Below are 17,388 nucleotides of genomic sequence, written 5' to 3'. Positions count from 1 at the left end.
AGGCTCTACACCCTAGCTAGGTGGAAGTTAAGATTGATTTATTGCTACATTTCATCACTACCCCTGAACGCAGGAGGGCTAGCACATGATATGGTTTGGTAATTCTTCCTCTACCCCAAAGGTCAGTTAGAGTAAAGGTAGGGGGAGAGATTCTCCTTTTCCTGGTATTACACCATCTTACCTGAACCTTAATTAAACTGATTTACCAGTTAATCCCAGTGTAATATAGGAGGGTAAGATTTAGATAACAGGCTAAAATCTACCTTTTTCAAGGCTAATGCCAAATCAGAGTCAGAGCATCACAGAAAACCTGAACAAGTGAAAGCCAAGGATAGTCATGTTCTGTATGTATGCAAGACAAGAGAGTCAGAGAATCATGATTTCAGAGTTGGAACGGAGACCACCCCATTCCCAACCTGTGTTTAAGTGGAGCTTTCTCTGCAGCACATGGGATGCATAGTCATACAACTTCAGCTGGAATTCAAAATCTATTTGCATTTTTAACAAATTTGAAACTTTTATTTACTTTATTTGAGATCATATGTACAAAGCAATTCTTAAACTATAATCTCTCTATAAATTTCAGTAATTATCCTTACTTATGGGGAAGAACTGAAACATGGATATTGCAGTCATTTAACACTGACTTTATAATAGGCTTTGAAATGTTTTATAATCTAAATATACTGGAATGAGGGTCATCAGGAAGAGGTACATTAGGTTTTTCAGCTTCTTTAGATAGCAGAACTAGGAGCAATGCATGAAATTCACAAAGTTGTACATTTGATTCAATAAGAGGAAAAGATTGCCAATCTTGGAAGCTATACAAAAGAATAAAGAGTAACTCAAATAAATTCATTATCGCATTCATTACAATAACATTTATGTACTATTGAAAGAGAAATTCTTTGTTTGGGCTTTCACCCTGATTAAGGAGGCAAAACTAAGGGCAAAAAGAATTCAAGTTTATTATTAGTAGGTCAAAGTAATGATGTATCACTGGAGATTAGTGATGACTTCAAGGTGTAGCCAACTGATATTGGGAAGTTTCATGAGTAAAGACAATTTAGACAGGGCAATGTCAGCAAAAGAGCTTGAGTTCTTGCATCTTAGGTTGTGCAAAAATCTGTGGACTTGGCTTCCCCTTGCATTTCCTAACAGAACCTCCTCGAACCCGGATGGACTAGTTGGACTGGTCACTGAGTCAATGTAACTTTCAATGGTTGTACACCCCCTGCTCTCTTCTAATTCTGTCACCCCCATGGTAGAGGCCCTTATCACCTCACACTTGAATTATTCTAGAATGTTTGTGTCCCTGCCTTATGTCTCTCCCCATGCCAGTCCACTCCCCACTCATTTTTCAAATCAATCTTCTTAAAGCACAGTTCTGACCATGTTCCCTCATTCTAATCCCATTCAATAAACTCAGTGGTTCCCTATTACGTCTAGAATCAAATATAAAATCCTTCATTCAGCAGTCAAAGCCCTTTCACAATCTGGTCCCTTACAAATTTTCGAGTTTTGTTTTTTTTCACACTTTACTCCCATATATTCTGCCATCCCCTTCCATTTGCCTCTACTCTTTCTTCTGTAAGGCACCTTCCTTCTCTTGACTCTGGGAATTTTCAGTGACTGTCCTCCACATCTGGAATGCTCTCCATGCTCATCTCTGCCTCCTGGTTTCCTTCAAGCAGCAGATAAAATTCCACCTTCTACACAATGCTTTTCTTGAGCCCTCTGAAAGCTGCTGCCTTTTCTGTCTTCATTAGCTCCAATTTGTCCTGTACATATCTTGTTTGTACATAGGTGTTTGCAGGCTGTCTCTCCCATTTGACTCTAAGCTCCTGCAGAACAGGCTCTCTTTTGCCCAGCGTTTTGCACAATGCCTGGCCCTTAGTAGATACTTCATAAATGCTTGCTGACTGACTGGCTAAGACATGGTCCAGACGCAGTGAGTTTTTCAGCCATTGAGGTCTCACAGTGCATAGATTGCTAGACCTGGAGTCAGGAAGACCCATGTTCCTGAATTCAAATCTGGCTTCAGACCCTGACCAGCTGTATGGCTCTGGGCCAGATACTTAGTCCTGTTTACTTGTCTTTAATGTGAGATGGAGAAGCAAATGGCAAACCATTCTAGTATATTTGCCAAGAAAACCCCCAAATGGGGTCAGGAATTGCCAGAAATAACTGAATGTCTGAATAACAAAAATGAGTTTTCACCAACTGAAGGCAGAGGCTGCATGACCACGTCTCAGTGATATTGTTGAAGGGAAGGGAATCTGTTCATGCACAAATCTCTTCTGAGGTGCCTTCCAGTTCCAAATAGCTTTCTGATCTTTTCCATATCTCTTCATTGTGTTCAAAAGGATACCAGGAACACTTTATCCAGTGCATTGTCTAAATTCCTAAACTCTGTGTATGTGGTGTTCCCTTGAGCAGAAAGCGATGGGTTCATGAGGATAATTTGGTATGAACTGCTCTTCATGAGCCCATGATGAATCCGAGCCATTACCATCTCCTTTTCTGAGTGCTCCCAAACTATCACTTCAGTGCTTTGTTCTAGAACTGGGTGAAGAAAAGACAAGGTATAACAAAGTGGAAAGAGAGAAAGAGGAGAACATGAAGGGTTTGGAACGCCAAACAGAGTGTAATGACACATTCTAAAAGGATAGATATTAAAGCCAGAAGCAAGAGGAGCAATTGGAGGGTAAATAGGATTCTGTGGAATGCACTTGTAAGAGTGATGTCAAGAGTAGACACATCACTGAAGCTCTGAGGGAGCTAGGGTTCAGACTGGACAGGACAGCCAAAGGGGATTTCAAAGCAGTGCATCACTTCTGCATAGGCAGGTGGGCAGTTCTCTTATGGACAGCCTTGTAATGCTGAGTACAGTGACCAAGAGAGTTTTGAGCCTGTAATACTGAATATAGACTCCATGAGGGATGTGGGACTTCAGCCTCCAGAGAGAAAAGTAGGGATCCTTGCCAAGACCCCACATAGAGCCTATAATGGTCCTTATCCCAACTCCTCTTTGCCAACACCAAATTGGGAGTATCAAATGTCTACGTTCTCTGAGGGATTGGGGTTGTCTTGCTACTGCTTTCAGCAGGCCCCTAGTCTCGTGTGTTGTCCCTCCACTATCAATCTCCAGTACCTGGCCATTTTCTCTTTATTGTCACCAATGCCATTGATTTGTCGTTGTTTAGACCACTTGCCGTGAACCCATTTGGGGTTTTCTTGGCAGATGTACTCAAGTGGTTGGCCATTTCCTTCACCTCATTTTACAGATGAGCAAACTGAGATAAATGAGGTTAAATGGTTCACACAGTTAGTAAGCGTCTACAGCCAGATTGGAGTTCAGACCTTCCGGAATCCAGATCTAGCACTCTGCTCAATGCACCACTTCTCTGCCCACCACTGATTACTATCACACTATCATAATTTATCAATATCATAGATAACTAGTTAACATCAATTAGCTTTTAGAAAGGTGTTTTTTACTGCAAAAGATAATAGGAAAAACTGGGAGCTGTTTCTTGAAAAATTATGCCAAAAATAAATACAGAATAGAAAAGGTTATAAGCTCCTTGAGGGAACTGACTTTTGCTTTTTTTTGTAAATTCAAGGCTTAGCACAGTGCCTGGCATCTTGTTGGCACTCAATAAAAGTTTATTCATTGATGGATTGAATGGCTTCCCTCTTTGGTGCTGTTTACACACTACTAGGAAACTCCAACTGCCTCATGGGAATTGGATTGGACAATAAATTGGCATTCAGTAGAGTGGCACACACTGTGTCCATAAGAGTCATATATATATCAGATGATGAATGATAAAAAACTTTTGTTGAATTTTTATAAATTTTATGTTGGCAGGGATAATGATTGATATACCTATCTCTTGCAATAGAAGTGGGCACTCCCTAATGCCTGGATTTGGGGTCTTGTCTTAGATTGTGCCTAAGGTACTACTTAGAACATTTTATATGGAATGTGGGAGTGCACTGAATTTTGTGCGATTCCTTGGTGCAAGGCAATGGGGGATGTATCTGACAGGAAAACATCTGATCCTTCCCAGAACCCTAGAGGTCTTTTTGGAATTTGAATGTGGATACAAGGGTCAAAGGCAGCCCAGTTGAGTTGGTGAGAAAATGAGAAGACGTATCAATTTTCAGTTTTTGTAAAAGAGTTTCTCTCTTTCCTGTGAATCATAATTCTTTCTCTCTTGAACTTCTTTTGTGGGATTAGTATGGAGTCCCTGTGGATGGTTCTTGGAGCAGGCTTCATAATAGGGAGACAAGAGCAGCTCCCATAGAAAGGCTCAACCTGACAGAGGGGGGCAGTACTCAGACTGTAGGCATGGTAGAACCTGGCAGGAGTCTGGACCTGACAGAACGGAACATTCAGACACCCCATCATGATTGTAGCTCTCGGGTACAAATAGTGGTATGGGTCACTGTTGAGACTTGAACAGGCTTCCAGGGCACACAGCATGACTTAACCCAAAAGGGGCACATTGGTGTCAAATAGAATGGGACAATGCTTAGCCCTGGGAAAGGAAGGAAGTGCCAGGCCCCAGTAGTAATGTGGCCGATAGCAGTATATGGCTGGCCACAGGTGGGTAGAAGTATGATCCTATCCCAGCTGTGGGATACCCTTCATCATTGCTCCACTGACACAGAGGGAAAGATCTCAGGCCAAACAAGGAAAGAAGGAAGGGGGAAAGAAGCCTTCTTTACATTAAGTGGCTTATCCATGGTCAAGCAGCTAGGAAGTATCTTAAGCTGTATGTGAACTCATTTCTTTTTTAACTCCAGGCACTGAAATATGTCTGCTTCACCATCTAGTGCCCATGGGATTAGGGGACTTTGTTAGATAAGCATCATATAGGTAGTAGGAACATTACTTGGACCCAGTGAAATGGACAGTGAGGAACCTGGTAGCATTTGGAGGTGGTAGGGGTTCTAAGGCAACATTCAGCAGAATGGCCCATGGTCCTAACCCTAGTGACAAGAGAGTAAGCAGCCATGCAGGCCTCAGGGCAATGATGATCGTCATAGCACTGGAAAAGGCAAGCCTGGGGTAGCCCTTTGCTTACTGTAATATGCAACTCATGGCACAACCTCCACAACTGTAGTCACTATTTGATGGCTCTTTTCTAGGAAGGGCTTAGAGGATCAGGGGGTGACTGTTGGGAGGTAGTTTGCCCTGTGATGATGTTAGGGAATCGAGACTATTGATTCAGCCTACCCTAAATAATGGAGGCAGTGCCTTTCTTGGGTGAGGCCACTAAATGGGTAAAGGTTTAGTAGTTCATATGCCCAAAGAGTTAGAAAATTGTTTATACCTTTTGACCCAGTAATGGGGAAGACATTTTTGTGTCTTTTTGTGCACTTTTTGTGGTGGCCCACAATTGGAAATTGAGGGGATGCCCATCCATTGGGGAAAGACTGAATAAATGTTGGTATATGAATGTAATAGAATACTATTGTTCCATAAGAAATGATGAACAGGTGGACTTGAGAAAAAATTGGAAAGATTTACATGAGCTGATGCTGAGTGAAGTGAGCAGAACCAGGAGAACATTGAACACAGTAACAGCAATGTTGTGTGATGGCCAACTTTGATAGACTTAATTCTATTCAGCAATGGCGGTAAGTGTTGGGGATGAAAAGAAATACCACAATAAAGAGCAAGAAGGCTCTATGTACAGGATAAATAGGAAATAATTAAGAGTGGAGGCATAAGAATTTAAAGGGATGGGGGAAGGTTTCCTGCATAAGTAGGACTTTTTCTGAGACTTGAATGGAGTCAGAGCAGCTTGGAGAAGGTGACAAGCGGGGAGAGAATTCAACCCATGGGAGACGGCTGTAGAAAATGTCCAGAGCCACGAGAGAGAGTGTGTTTCTCTTGGAACAGCAATGAGACTGCTATCACTGGATGAAAGAGTAAGTGGAGCATCGAAGGAAGAAGAAGATTAGAATGGTCAGGGTGGGGCTAAGTTATGAAGGACTTCAAATGCCCCCAGTAGAGGCTTTTGAATGTGATCCTGGGGGTGATAAGGAATCCCTGGAGTTTATTGAGTTGGGAATAAGACGGAAATGTGGTTGAACTTATACTTTCAGAAATTACATTGGTGGTTGAATGGAGGATGGATTGAAGTAGGGAGAGACTTGAGGTTCTCCCTCCTACCCACTGGCTCTCATGATAATCCAAGTGGGAGTAATGAGGGCCTGCATCAGGATGATGGTAGTTTTGGAGGAGAGAATGGGGTACATTTGGTAGATGTTGCAAAGATGAAATGTAAGGCTTTGCGAAGAGATTGTCATATTGAGGGTAGTCATGAGAGAAAGTGAGAAATTAAGGATGACATCAAGTTTGGAAGCTTATGGGATGGGAAGGATATTGGTGCCCTCAAAGGTATTAGGGAAGTTTGGAAGGGGAATGCTTTTAGGGAGAAAGGTAATGAGTTCAATTTTGGACATACTGAACTTAAGATGTAGGACATCTAGTTTGAGATGTCTAAAAATATCAGAGGTATGAGATTGGAAGTCCTCAGAGAGATTATGGCCTTGGAAAAGTATATTTGAGAATCATTTGCCTTAGAGATGATAACGAAATCCTTGGTAGGTGATAAGATGGCCAAGTGAATCTCAGTTGGAAACCAAATCTTTCTGGTGCTGGTTCTGCTTGTCCTCACTGGTTTCCACTGGGATCCCCAGCAAGCATGGCATGGTGGCTTTGGTTTTGGTATCACCCACCATAAGATCAGATTGTTATCCTCAGGAACTCAGCCCTTCCCAAGAGGAAGAAAAAGTCTGAGATTTCTTTTCTTCCTTCTGCTTTCTATGCTGTCATTCCTTTCGGGACCTGTTATATTGCTTCTCCTGGTGTGCTCTTGGGTATCATTGTTATCTCTCTGTTTTAGCTTTTCTTTTCTTACTGTGGTGCTACCTACAGAAGGCTACTCAAGTCACCCAGATTGTACTAGTTCAGTATTAGACCTAAAGTCATTTAAGTGATGGAAGATTCTTTGGAAGACTTTTGAGGACTTACCATGAATGGGTGTGAGTTTGTAGGAGTCATAATAGCTACATAGGTTATGCTAGGTTTTTTTTTATAATAGTATGAAACTGTTTTCCAGGGCTGAGATTTAACAAGGCATGGATAAGATAAAATATGAGAGCAAGGTATTAGAAGGTAAAGTTGGAATGCCAAGGTTGAGATTAGGAAAGAAGGAAAATGAGGTCAGAGCAAGTGTGAGAGCCTGCAGAACACCGAGAGAGGGAGGGCCTGGAGATCCCAGTGAAAACAAAGCATGTTCGCTTCTCCTGTATTCCCCTTTTACCAAGTCAGACCATTTGCTCTTCCTCAGTACTGTGGCCACTCTTGTGTTCTGCACAATCTTTCAAAGACCAATGGTGTGAATCCCATCTAATTCAACAATCTGACAAATAATTATTAAATACCCCTATGGAAATGAAGTACAGGGGAAAATGGAATAATTATTGGTCCTATTTAGATATTTTGCAAAAGGTTTCTTCTTTCTAAATACCTTTTGTTTTTGCATTATTTCTCAATATAGCTCCTCATTTCTCCATCCAGATAGCCATGGGGTTGGTAGATAACTTGGAGCAGGATCTAGAGAGAGGCATCAATGAGGATAGAGTAACCTTTAAAGGAAGTGGGTTTGGAGCGATGGCAGAGGAAGAGTTTGTAATTGGCCATGTTCAACAAGGAGAATACCTCCTTCTGGTCTAGTGTGGTGAGTCTGTGAGAAAGTACATTCCGTAGGAAAATGGGAGGCCAGGGATGTGGTGTGTGCTGGGAGTTGTCCGTGACTCCTAGAACAGGGAAGGAGTGGGACAGCTGAAGGTGTAAGATGAAGGGAAGTTTGTGAATGATCAAATGAAAGAAAATTGAAGAAGGACCTAGGAAACAACTGACAGAACTGAACTGGGGGTTGAGAGGGCATATCCTGGGGCAAGTGAGGAAGAGAGAATGGGGACAGATAGTAGGGGAGAGGGTGATTTTTATTCGGGCAGCTGGAGATTCTATGTGACTGATATTGGGAGAGGAGAAGGTAGGAGCTGGCAGGTCATATGAGGTGGGGATGTATTCACTAGGGCATTCACCTTAAGAATTTGTGAATGGCTAAGAGTGAAGTCTTCCATCTTTCAAGTACTCAGAAGGAAATTATATTGAGCTTAGTGCTAGGAGCCCAAAGGTGAGGTCCTAACAACAAGAAATCTGAGTGTCTGAGTCTTTCACCCTGACCCATCAAGTAGAGGTCTTTTGTCAAAGTCTATGATCCTGGATGGAAGGAATTTAGGCTTTAAGACTATTCAATTTTCCGAGAATACAAAGCTGAGAAGACTAAATATAATCTTCAATGATTGAATGAGGATCAATATGAGCTTAGAAGATGAGTTTTTGAATTCCATTATTTCTTATTTTTAATTCCCTTGTCTGTCCTATTCATATACTTTTAAGGTTTGCAATGTATATATCTATATCTAAATCTATGTTGGTGTCTATATCCATCTGTCCATCTATTCATTGTTTGAACCTCACAATGTTGATTTTTCTACTTTGTGACCAGTGGCAAATGGTTTTGATTATTTTTATTTCATAATATAGGTGGAGGTCAGGAAGTATTATTCTTACTTCATTCTTACTATTTAAAAATAATTTTTCTAGATTATTTTCTTTCACCAAATTAATTTTGTTTGTATTTTGTCTGGATCTATGAGTCATCACTAAAGTATTCTGATTGGTATTTAGCCATATCATTTGGTTATATTTTCATTTTTATTAAATAGGCATGGCCAAGACATGGACACTGAGTATTTCTCCAGAACATTTCTAAAAAGAAATTGGAGGAAAAAGGCAATAATTTGGTTTGTGTGTGTATATATAAACGTATATATGTGTGCAGCTTTATATATTTAGTTCAAATGTAATTCTTGCAAATAATCAGTTTCTTCTTTCACACTTTTCATCATGTAGTTGCCTAATAATGATACACTGACTTCTTCTGAGTGTTTTGAATGGATTTCTGAAGAGATACAGATGATAGCCAGTGCCAGGTCAGGATTTCCCCTTACAAATGTTCACTATAACATGTAATCTCTGGAAATACATTTTTCCGGGAATTGAACAATTTCAATATTCATGATAATAAATTGTCTCTTCACAGTCACACCTGAATGTTATGGGGGTTTTTGTGATGGCTACGTAATTTTCCTTTCAGATTGAGTTTTCCTGAAAATCTAAAAAAATGTAACCATGCATTAAAATGTTATTAAAATGTTAAGTCTTCAAAATTAGTTGCTTCATCTATGCCAGATTTATTCGAGAAAGTTGTATTTTAAGAGAGAAAAATTCAATATTTGATTTGCAAAAGCTGCTTTATAGACATAGGAAACATGATGATTTGAAGCACCTAAAGGTGACAGGTTACAGACTGCAACCTTCAAGATACCCTGAAAGATTGTGTCCTTCACAGTGGTTTTTCCAGCCCACCCTGCAGAAAGAATGAGATGAAGTAATGAAAAAGTGAGCAAACTACTTTTGGATAAATGTTAATTTTTGATATGCATGAATATAGAGATGTAGTAGTATTTATGAAATGAAATTATCTATTTCAAAATAGAAAAAAACCCCACAAATATAAGTGGTCCTAATAGAAATCACTCTTTAGGCCTTGACTTTCTAATTTTTCAAAGGCGGATTGTATTTCAAAGATTCCTACCATCTGAAACTTCTGTGATTCTTAGCATTGAGGCAATCAATAAATGAATCCACTATTCTATGTTCTGGCCAAACTAGACTCTTGAGTATCTCCTGCTCTTGCCCCAATGTCTCCCATGTCTATAATTTTGATCATGGCATCCCTCATGCATAGAATGATCACTCACCACTGCCCTGCATTTTCACCACATAAAATCCCTTCTGTCCTTCAAGGCTCATCCTATGTCACCTCCTTCATGAAATTTCTCAAAATCCTCCCAAGTGAAAGGGATCTCTCTTTTCAAATTTCATCTAATATTTTTTCTGCATGTCTCCTTTACAACTTAGACATTTAGCCTTGTTTCATTATCATCTGAATATTTGTCTTTTCCTTCCTATTTGGTTGTCAGCTTCTTGGAGACAGAGTTTATCTCAAGCATCCAATCCAGTGCCTTTTGTTACTGAAATGAATTTTGCAAACTCTATGTACTGAATACCTTACCCAATACTGAAGAAATCAATTGAAAACATATTAATGGTACTTCAAGGAGCTTTACTCTGCTCTACCCAAAACCAGCCCTCATTATGAAAGAGCATACAAATCCTCTCGTTTACCCAGGCTTTCCATCTAAGTGGGATTTATAACTCCTCACCCCTTCTCATTTCCCATATCTAACCTGTTCCCAGGTCATTTGTTTTCAGTCCCTGTAATTCTATGTTCCCATCCCTCTTCTGATATTTCCATCATCTGTCTGCAGATTCTTATCACCTCACACTTGGATTACAACAACAGCCTTTTGTTTGGTCTCCCTCCCAGAAGTTTCTCCCCATTCTAGCCCATCCTCCATTCAACTGTCCAAAAAATCTTCCCAAAACATTTATCTTATCCTGTCCCCACCCCATGTAATTGACAACTCCATGGTTCCAAATTACCTCTAGGACCAAATCCCAAATTCTCTGGGGCACTCAAAGCATGCTATAAGCTGGACCAAACTGACCCTTCCAGTCTTCTTATACCTGTACTCTACTATCCAGTGACACAAGCCTCCTAACTGTTCCTTAAGCAAGACACTCTTATCTCTCAACAGCACAGCATTTTCTCTGCCTCTCCCTCATGTCAAATACTCACCCCCTCCCCATTTCTGCCTCCTTTTTTCATTAACTTCCTTGAGTCTCAGCTAATGTTCTGTCTTCTGAATACATGAAGATAAATTGTATGTAAGCTCTAGGCTGCATGAATCTAAGTAGATTTTTTATGGGACAATTGACACGAATCCCATAGCGACTACTTCTTTGCCTACCAAATGACATCCAAACTCGGTTTGACTCTCTAATCCCTCCCAACTGGTACCTACTTGCAACCTTATCTCATCATGGACAACTTGCCTCAAGTGACACAATGTCATTCTTTCCTGTCCCATGGACATATCCTGCTGCTGCTACTCTTGATGTGTTGAATGGTACATTTCTAACCATTTGATCCTATCTATCCTTCCCTTCATAAGGTCCGATGCAACCATCATTTCTTTCTTTCAGGGAATTCCAGAATCAACAATTTCTTCCTTTTGCACTTGGTTGGTACCTAACTTATGGACTTAGTAATCATTTTCACTTGCAGCTCTCTGGGTTTTTGGCAGATTCAACTCGTACATTTTAAGCTCTATGAGGTCAGGACTACATCTTATTAAATATTTTCTTTCCTCGCTCAATACTTCTCATGGTGCTCTATAAACAGTACACAGATAATCAGTGCTTTTGTAAAACTGAAGTTCTACCTAGACATGTTACAAAATGTTTCAAATAAATTTTTACATAAACTGTGCTTCTGGTTGTCATTCCATCTCTAAATTATTGTTTCCCTTTGGGCTCTGGAGTGAAGATTCCTGGCTACAAAAATAGATTTGCAGAGGATTTTTTTCCCCCAGAGGATGCGCAGATATTATTTTCACAGGGAATATTCATTGCTCCCCTTCCCATGGGGAGGGTGACGACAGAAATTATAAAAGAGGAGAAGAGGTGCTATTCACACACAAAGAAGTCTCTTTTTCATTTTCTTTCTTCCTTTTTTTGACTTGATATTTGGGGTTATGGGAAAGGAGAGAAAGAAGAAGGAAGGGCAAGGGAGTTATCACATGGACAGGCAAAGAAATTAGGAGCTGCCCTGGAAAAATGTTGGGGCTCCATGGGGAGATTATCTGAGCATTGGATATATAGCAAAACAAATGGTGGCCAGAACAGCCAGGAAAGGTCTCCATCACAGAGTAGAAATAGAGAGCCTGAGAAATCAGGAGAAATGATCCTATGCCAATGAGATTTCCACCTATTATAAATGCTGTTGTGCAAGTGCACAGGATCTCAAATTTCTTTTACCCACGCTCCCTTTTAAAAAGATGATTTGATATCCCCCTAGAAATCTACTTTCTTTAACCTTTTAATGGGTTTTTTGAATTTTGTACCATTTCAAAAAATATAAACTATGTTTTTAAAAAAGATGCATCTCAAATTTTACACTTTATTGTAAATTTTCATTTTTTCTCTGCTTTGAAGTATTTTTGATGCAATACTGTATGATATAACCATATAGCATCATATTATAGACAATATACTCATATTCCATGTAACCACAGAGCATCGTTTTGTATACAATATACACATGTTCCTGCCCATGCATACTGGAATTCCCAACAATGTACAACCTTCTTTCCTGCTAACACTTGCTTGGTAAGACATATTGGTGAACCTGAACACTGATTGCCAATAATTTGCCTTTTGTGTCCTTATTTGGAAAATAATGTAATCACTACAGCTTTAACTCTGTTACACCACAGATGAAACAGTAGGAATGGTTTTTCAAAAGTTTTTTATCTTCTCTTTTTTCCTTATGTTTCCACCACCCCCTTATTTTTACTCATTGTCCCCCAATACACCTGAGTCCACTTTTTCCTTCTGGGATCATTCCAATGTCCCTCTTTGGGAACCTATGATTGAGAAATTAGAATTCTCTTTTGATCATGATTCTCAGATGGAGAGGGAATGCTCCTAACATTATTCCTTCCCCATGAGAGCAATTGAGATTCTTCACTGCTGCACACCCAAAAAGTGTGACAGGGCACTCAGTATGAAATGATTAGAAATGAGTAAATAGAGCTAGGTCTCAATTGCTTTATTCTATACAAGATAATCTCCATAATCATAAACTTCTATGTCTCTGAATCAATGAATGTCATGGTCAGTGAACTAGGCTAAAAAACCTAAAACTTTAGGGACTCATGAAGGTCATAGACCACAGGTTTTAATATTGAACAATATTTCATTTCATTCCCTGTTTTGAACCCTGCCAGCATGAGCTAAAAAGTAGTTGTTTTGTGCTGAGAACCCAGTCAGAGCATGACTGGAAGGTGGGCAGAGTAGCCTCCACATTTTCTACCTGAACACCTTCTAGTGATCAGAATGCATATTGCAGTCTCTTAGGAAAAGGCTATTTCCAGTAGATCCCAGAAAAAGGACTTACAAGATCACTCACTCATTTGGAGGTTCAAGTAGAGAGCCTACTGGGGCAATTCCAATGTTGTATTTCCTTGTTCGATAATTATTACATGATATATTGTCCTCCTCTAGAATTAGGAAAGCAGCACCACACAATCCTAGAATTCTTATTAGGAGAAGCTATCCTACAGAATATTGTTAAAAATGACTGCTAACATGAGTATGACCTACCAGCCTAGTTGCTGCTATACAACATTCATAGAATGGACTTGATTTTATCTTTGTCACTTGAGCATGTCCATCACTTAAAGAAATGAATTATTCTTTATAGTGAATGAAATCATACCATGCACTAATGCCTTGTTGACGCACAATCTGCTTTGCACACTCTACTGCTTTAACAAGGTTGGTTTCCTCAAGTTCTGAAAGAAAAATGAGAGCAAAAATAAGACAGTTTCAAGTTCATTTTATCTCAAGGAACCAATCTTCTTTGTTAAGGTAGAAGAAACAAGTTTGCAAGATTGCTCTCCTAAATTTCAGATAAATGGGACTGCAGTAGAGAAAGGCCTATTCTCTTATTTATCTACTTCCAAACCTATGTAGAACACAGTACTTTATCTAAGCTTTTTGAATTTCTATATAACTTTCAGGCTTATAAATTGCTTTTCTCTCCATAACCCTATGAAGCACAGAATGATCCCCATTTTTCAGATGAGAACACTGAGATTCAGGAGATTTGATTTGTCTATGGTAAGACAAAAATTCAATGTTATTGTCACAACTCTCCTCTCCTCTCCTCTCCTCTCCTCTTCTCTACTCTCCTCTCCTCTCCTCCCCTGCCCTCTCCTCTTCTCTCCTCTTCCCTCCTCTCCTCTCCTGTCGTCTCCTTTCTCCTCCCCTCCTTTCCCCTCCTCTCCCCTTCCCTTTTCTTTTCTCTTCTTTCTTTCTTCCTTTCTGCATTCTTAAAACAACCTAAGAGGAGATAAATAGTAAGGAGTTGTCTGAGGTGAAGTGATTTCTGCACAGTTACTCAGCTTTCACCTAGTAATAGATGAAAGATTTAAATCCAGATCTTCCAGTCATCAATCTCAGATTACTAAGCACTAAACCAAGTTATCTGACCGCACAAAACAGCAGCTTGAAGAAAAAAATCACTTGGCTCACTGGTCACAGAAAAGAGTCATGAATACAAGTAGCCTAGCTACACTACTGAGGCACAGATTCTGGAGCTGAAAGACCCAGGTTTCAAATCTTACCTTGGTCACTTCCTCCTCCCTCTATGACGTTGGACAGATCACTTTACTTCCCTGGACCTCACTTTAGCCATTTCTGAAGTGAGGGTGATGGACTAGAGGACTTCTGAGATCTTTTCTACATCTTTGATCCTCTCATGTGGACTACTAAGAGCAGCCTGACTTGGTGAAAACTTCCATTACAGGCATTCTTCAGCCTAAATTCATGTATTGATGGTAGCTAGTTTAGTAGCTACCTAAAATGAAAAGAAAATGTGGAGATCTGTGGCCATTCCTTCTGACTGATCATGTGCCATTCAGCAGTACCAAGAAATGATCCTCTCCTAAGAAGAGATAGCCTTTTTTTGCTTAGTAATGATGAGACAGGGACTGTTAACTCATTAATTAACTCATGTTGATTAGAAATTAGGAATTTCTTATTGGCATTCTAAAGCTTCTTCCCTTGTATATGTTTTAATCTGTACAGCTGTCTAACTGAGCAGTGTCACTGTGCCCTAAATCCAGGAGGTTGCTCTTACGTGAACACCTGACTCCACACCCATTTGTTGCATGTGGGGTCTTGTCATCATCACACCAGTAGTGACTGTTGATCTGAAATATCCCATAATCAGTGCTTCGATCCCAAGAATTGTAGTTTGTAGCTGCGGTGTTAAAATCGCTCTCCCACTGTGCCAAGCACACCCCTGTAAAGAATTTATTTTCATAGTGATTATTTCATATTCAGTTATTTATCCAGGAAAAACCAATACTCTTGAATGGATGTAATCTTTCTTTATTACTGACAGAGTCTATAGGTGATGCAGTGAATAAATTTTAAGTCCTGGAGTCAGGAGGACCTGATATTAATCTTAACTCAGATACTTGTACGACCCTGGACAAGTGACGAAAACTTTTTTGCCTCAGTTCCTCACCTGTAATGAAGTGGAAAAGGAAATAACAAACCACTCTAGTAATCTTTGCTAACAAATCCCTAAATGGGGTGACTGAGTTGCTGGAGTGAGGTGATGGTCAAGTTTTCCGTATGAGTTTTTATCGTTCATAAAAACTATAAAACATCCAAAGAAATGGAAAGAAACAGAGCAAATCATGCATTCCTTTGAAAGTGTCACTCTCATTCTTAGCCCCCCTCTCCTAGTCATTGTGGAGAACCATAGAAGATCAGACTTACAGTTAGCCAGGCTGACACCATGGTACCCACTCAAGCCCAACTCCTTTATTCTTCTGGCAAATGCACATCTGCTCATCCTCACACCATGTACTGTCATGGGGAAGAAGAGGAACCCCAGGAGAAAGAGAAACTTCATGTTGCCTGAGTAGTCAAACTGTCCCAAGTGCTGAGGTTGAGATGTGCTCCAGTATTTAACTTCTCTCTTCAATTCCTTTTTCTTGATGTTTAAAGGCTCTACATGTTATGGATGTTAAGATTTATTTGTTTCTACATTTCATCACTTCCCCTGAAGGCAGGAGGTCTAGCACACGATACGGTTTGGTAATTCTTCCTCTATCTCAAAGGTCACTTAGGGTAAAGGTAAGGGGACAGATTCTCCTTTTCCTGGTATTACATCAACTTACCTGAACCTTAATTCAACAGATTTACCCGTGAATCCCAGTGTAATAGGAAGATGTCATTTAAATAACAGGCTAAAATCTGCCTTTTTCAAGGCTAATGTCAAATAAGAGTCAGAGCATCACAGAAAAGCTTAACAAGTGAAAGCCAAGGATAGTCATGTTCTGTATGTATGAAAGAGAAGAGAGTCAGAGAAGCACATTTTCAGAGCTGGAATGGAGGCCAACTCATTCCCAATCTATGTTTAAGTGGAGCTTTCTCTGCATCACATGGGATGAATAGTCATACAACCTCTTCTGGAATTCAAAATCTATTTGCATTATTAACAACTTTGAAACTTTTATTTACTTTATTTGAGATCGTATGTACAAAGCAATTCTTAAGCTATAATCTCTCTATAACTGTCATTAATTATTCTTACTAATGGGGAAGAACTGAAGCATGGATATTGCAAAATGTAAAATCATTTAACACTTACTTTACAATTGGCTTTGAAGTGTTTTAAAATCTACAAATACTGGAATGAGGGTCATCAGGAAGGGGTAGATTAGGTTTTTCAGCTTCTTCAGATAGCAGAACTAGGAGGAATGCATAAAAATCACAAAGTTGTAGATTTCAGTCAATATGATGAAAAGGTTGCCAATCTTGGGAGCTATCCAAAAGAAGAAAGAGTAATTCAAATAAACTCATTATCGCATTCATTACAATAACATTTATGTTCTATTGAAAGAGAAATTCTTCGTTTGGGCTTTCACCCTGATTAAGGAGGCAAAACTAAGGGCAAAAAGAATTCAAGTTTATTATTAGTAGGTCAAAGTAATGATATATCACTGGAGATTAGTGATGACTTCAAGGTGTAGCCAGCTTTTATTGGGAAGTTTCATGAGTAAAGACAATTTAGGCAGGTCAATGTCAGGAAAAGAGGTTGAGTTCTTGCATCTTAGGTTGTACAAAAAGCTGTGGACTTGGCTTCCCCTTGCATTTCCTAACAGAACCTCCTCCAACCCAGATGAACTAGTTGGACTGGTCACTGAGTCAATCTAAGTTTCAATGGTTATACACCCTCTCCTCTCTTCCAATACTGTCACGCCCCTGGTAGAGGCCCTCATCACCTCACAGCTGAATTATTCTAAAATGTTTGTGTCCCTGCCTTATATCTCTCCCCATGCCAGTCCACTCTCCACTCATTTTTCAAATTAATCTTCTTAAAGCACAGGTCTGACCATGTTCCCTCACTCTAATCCCATTCAATAAATTCAATGGTTCCCTATTACATCTAGAATCAAATGTAAAATCCTCCTTTCAGCAGTCAAAGCCCTTTCACAATCTGGTACCTTCCAAATTTTCCAGTT

At 39.7% G+C, this 17,388-nt stretch overlaps 1 protein-coding gene across 1 annotated transcript; it reads right to left on the bottom strand.

The window, feature by feature from the left end:
* Positions 1 to 9,327: 9,327 nt before the first annotated feature.
* Positions 9,328 to 15,825, bottom strand: LOC140534378 (lysozyme C-like). The gene is made up of 4 exons (XM_072655350.1): positions 15,638 to 15,825; positions 14,988 to 15,152; positions 13,563 to 13,638; positions 9,328 to 9,524 (listed from the first exon to the last, which is right to left on the bottom strand). Exons 1-4 carry the CDS (start codon positions 15,771 to 15,773, stop codon positions 9,458 to 9,460), a joined length of 444 nt encoding a protein of 147 aa, XP_072511451.1. The 5' UTR covers positions 15,774 to 15,825; the 3' UTR covers positions 9,328 to 9,457.
* Between the last annotated feature and the right edge of the window lie 1,563 nt (positions 15,826 to 17,388).

Source organism: Notamacropus eugenii, chromosome 3 (assembly GCF_028372415.1).
Source record: "Notamacropus eugenii isolate mMacEug1 chromosome 3, mMacEug1.pri_v2, whole genome shotgun sequence".
NCBI lineage: Eukaryota > Metazoa > Chordata > Mammalia > Diprotodontia > Macropodidae > Notamacropus > Notamacropus eugenii.
Note: the sequence above shows the minus strand (reverse complement) of the source record. Positions and strands in the feature narration are given on the sequence as shown.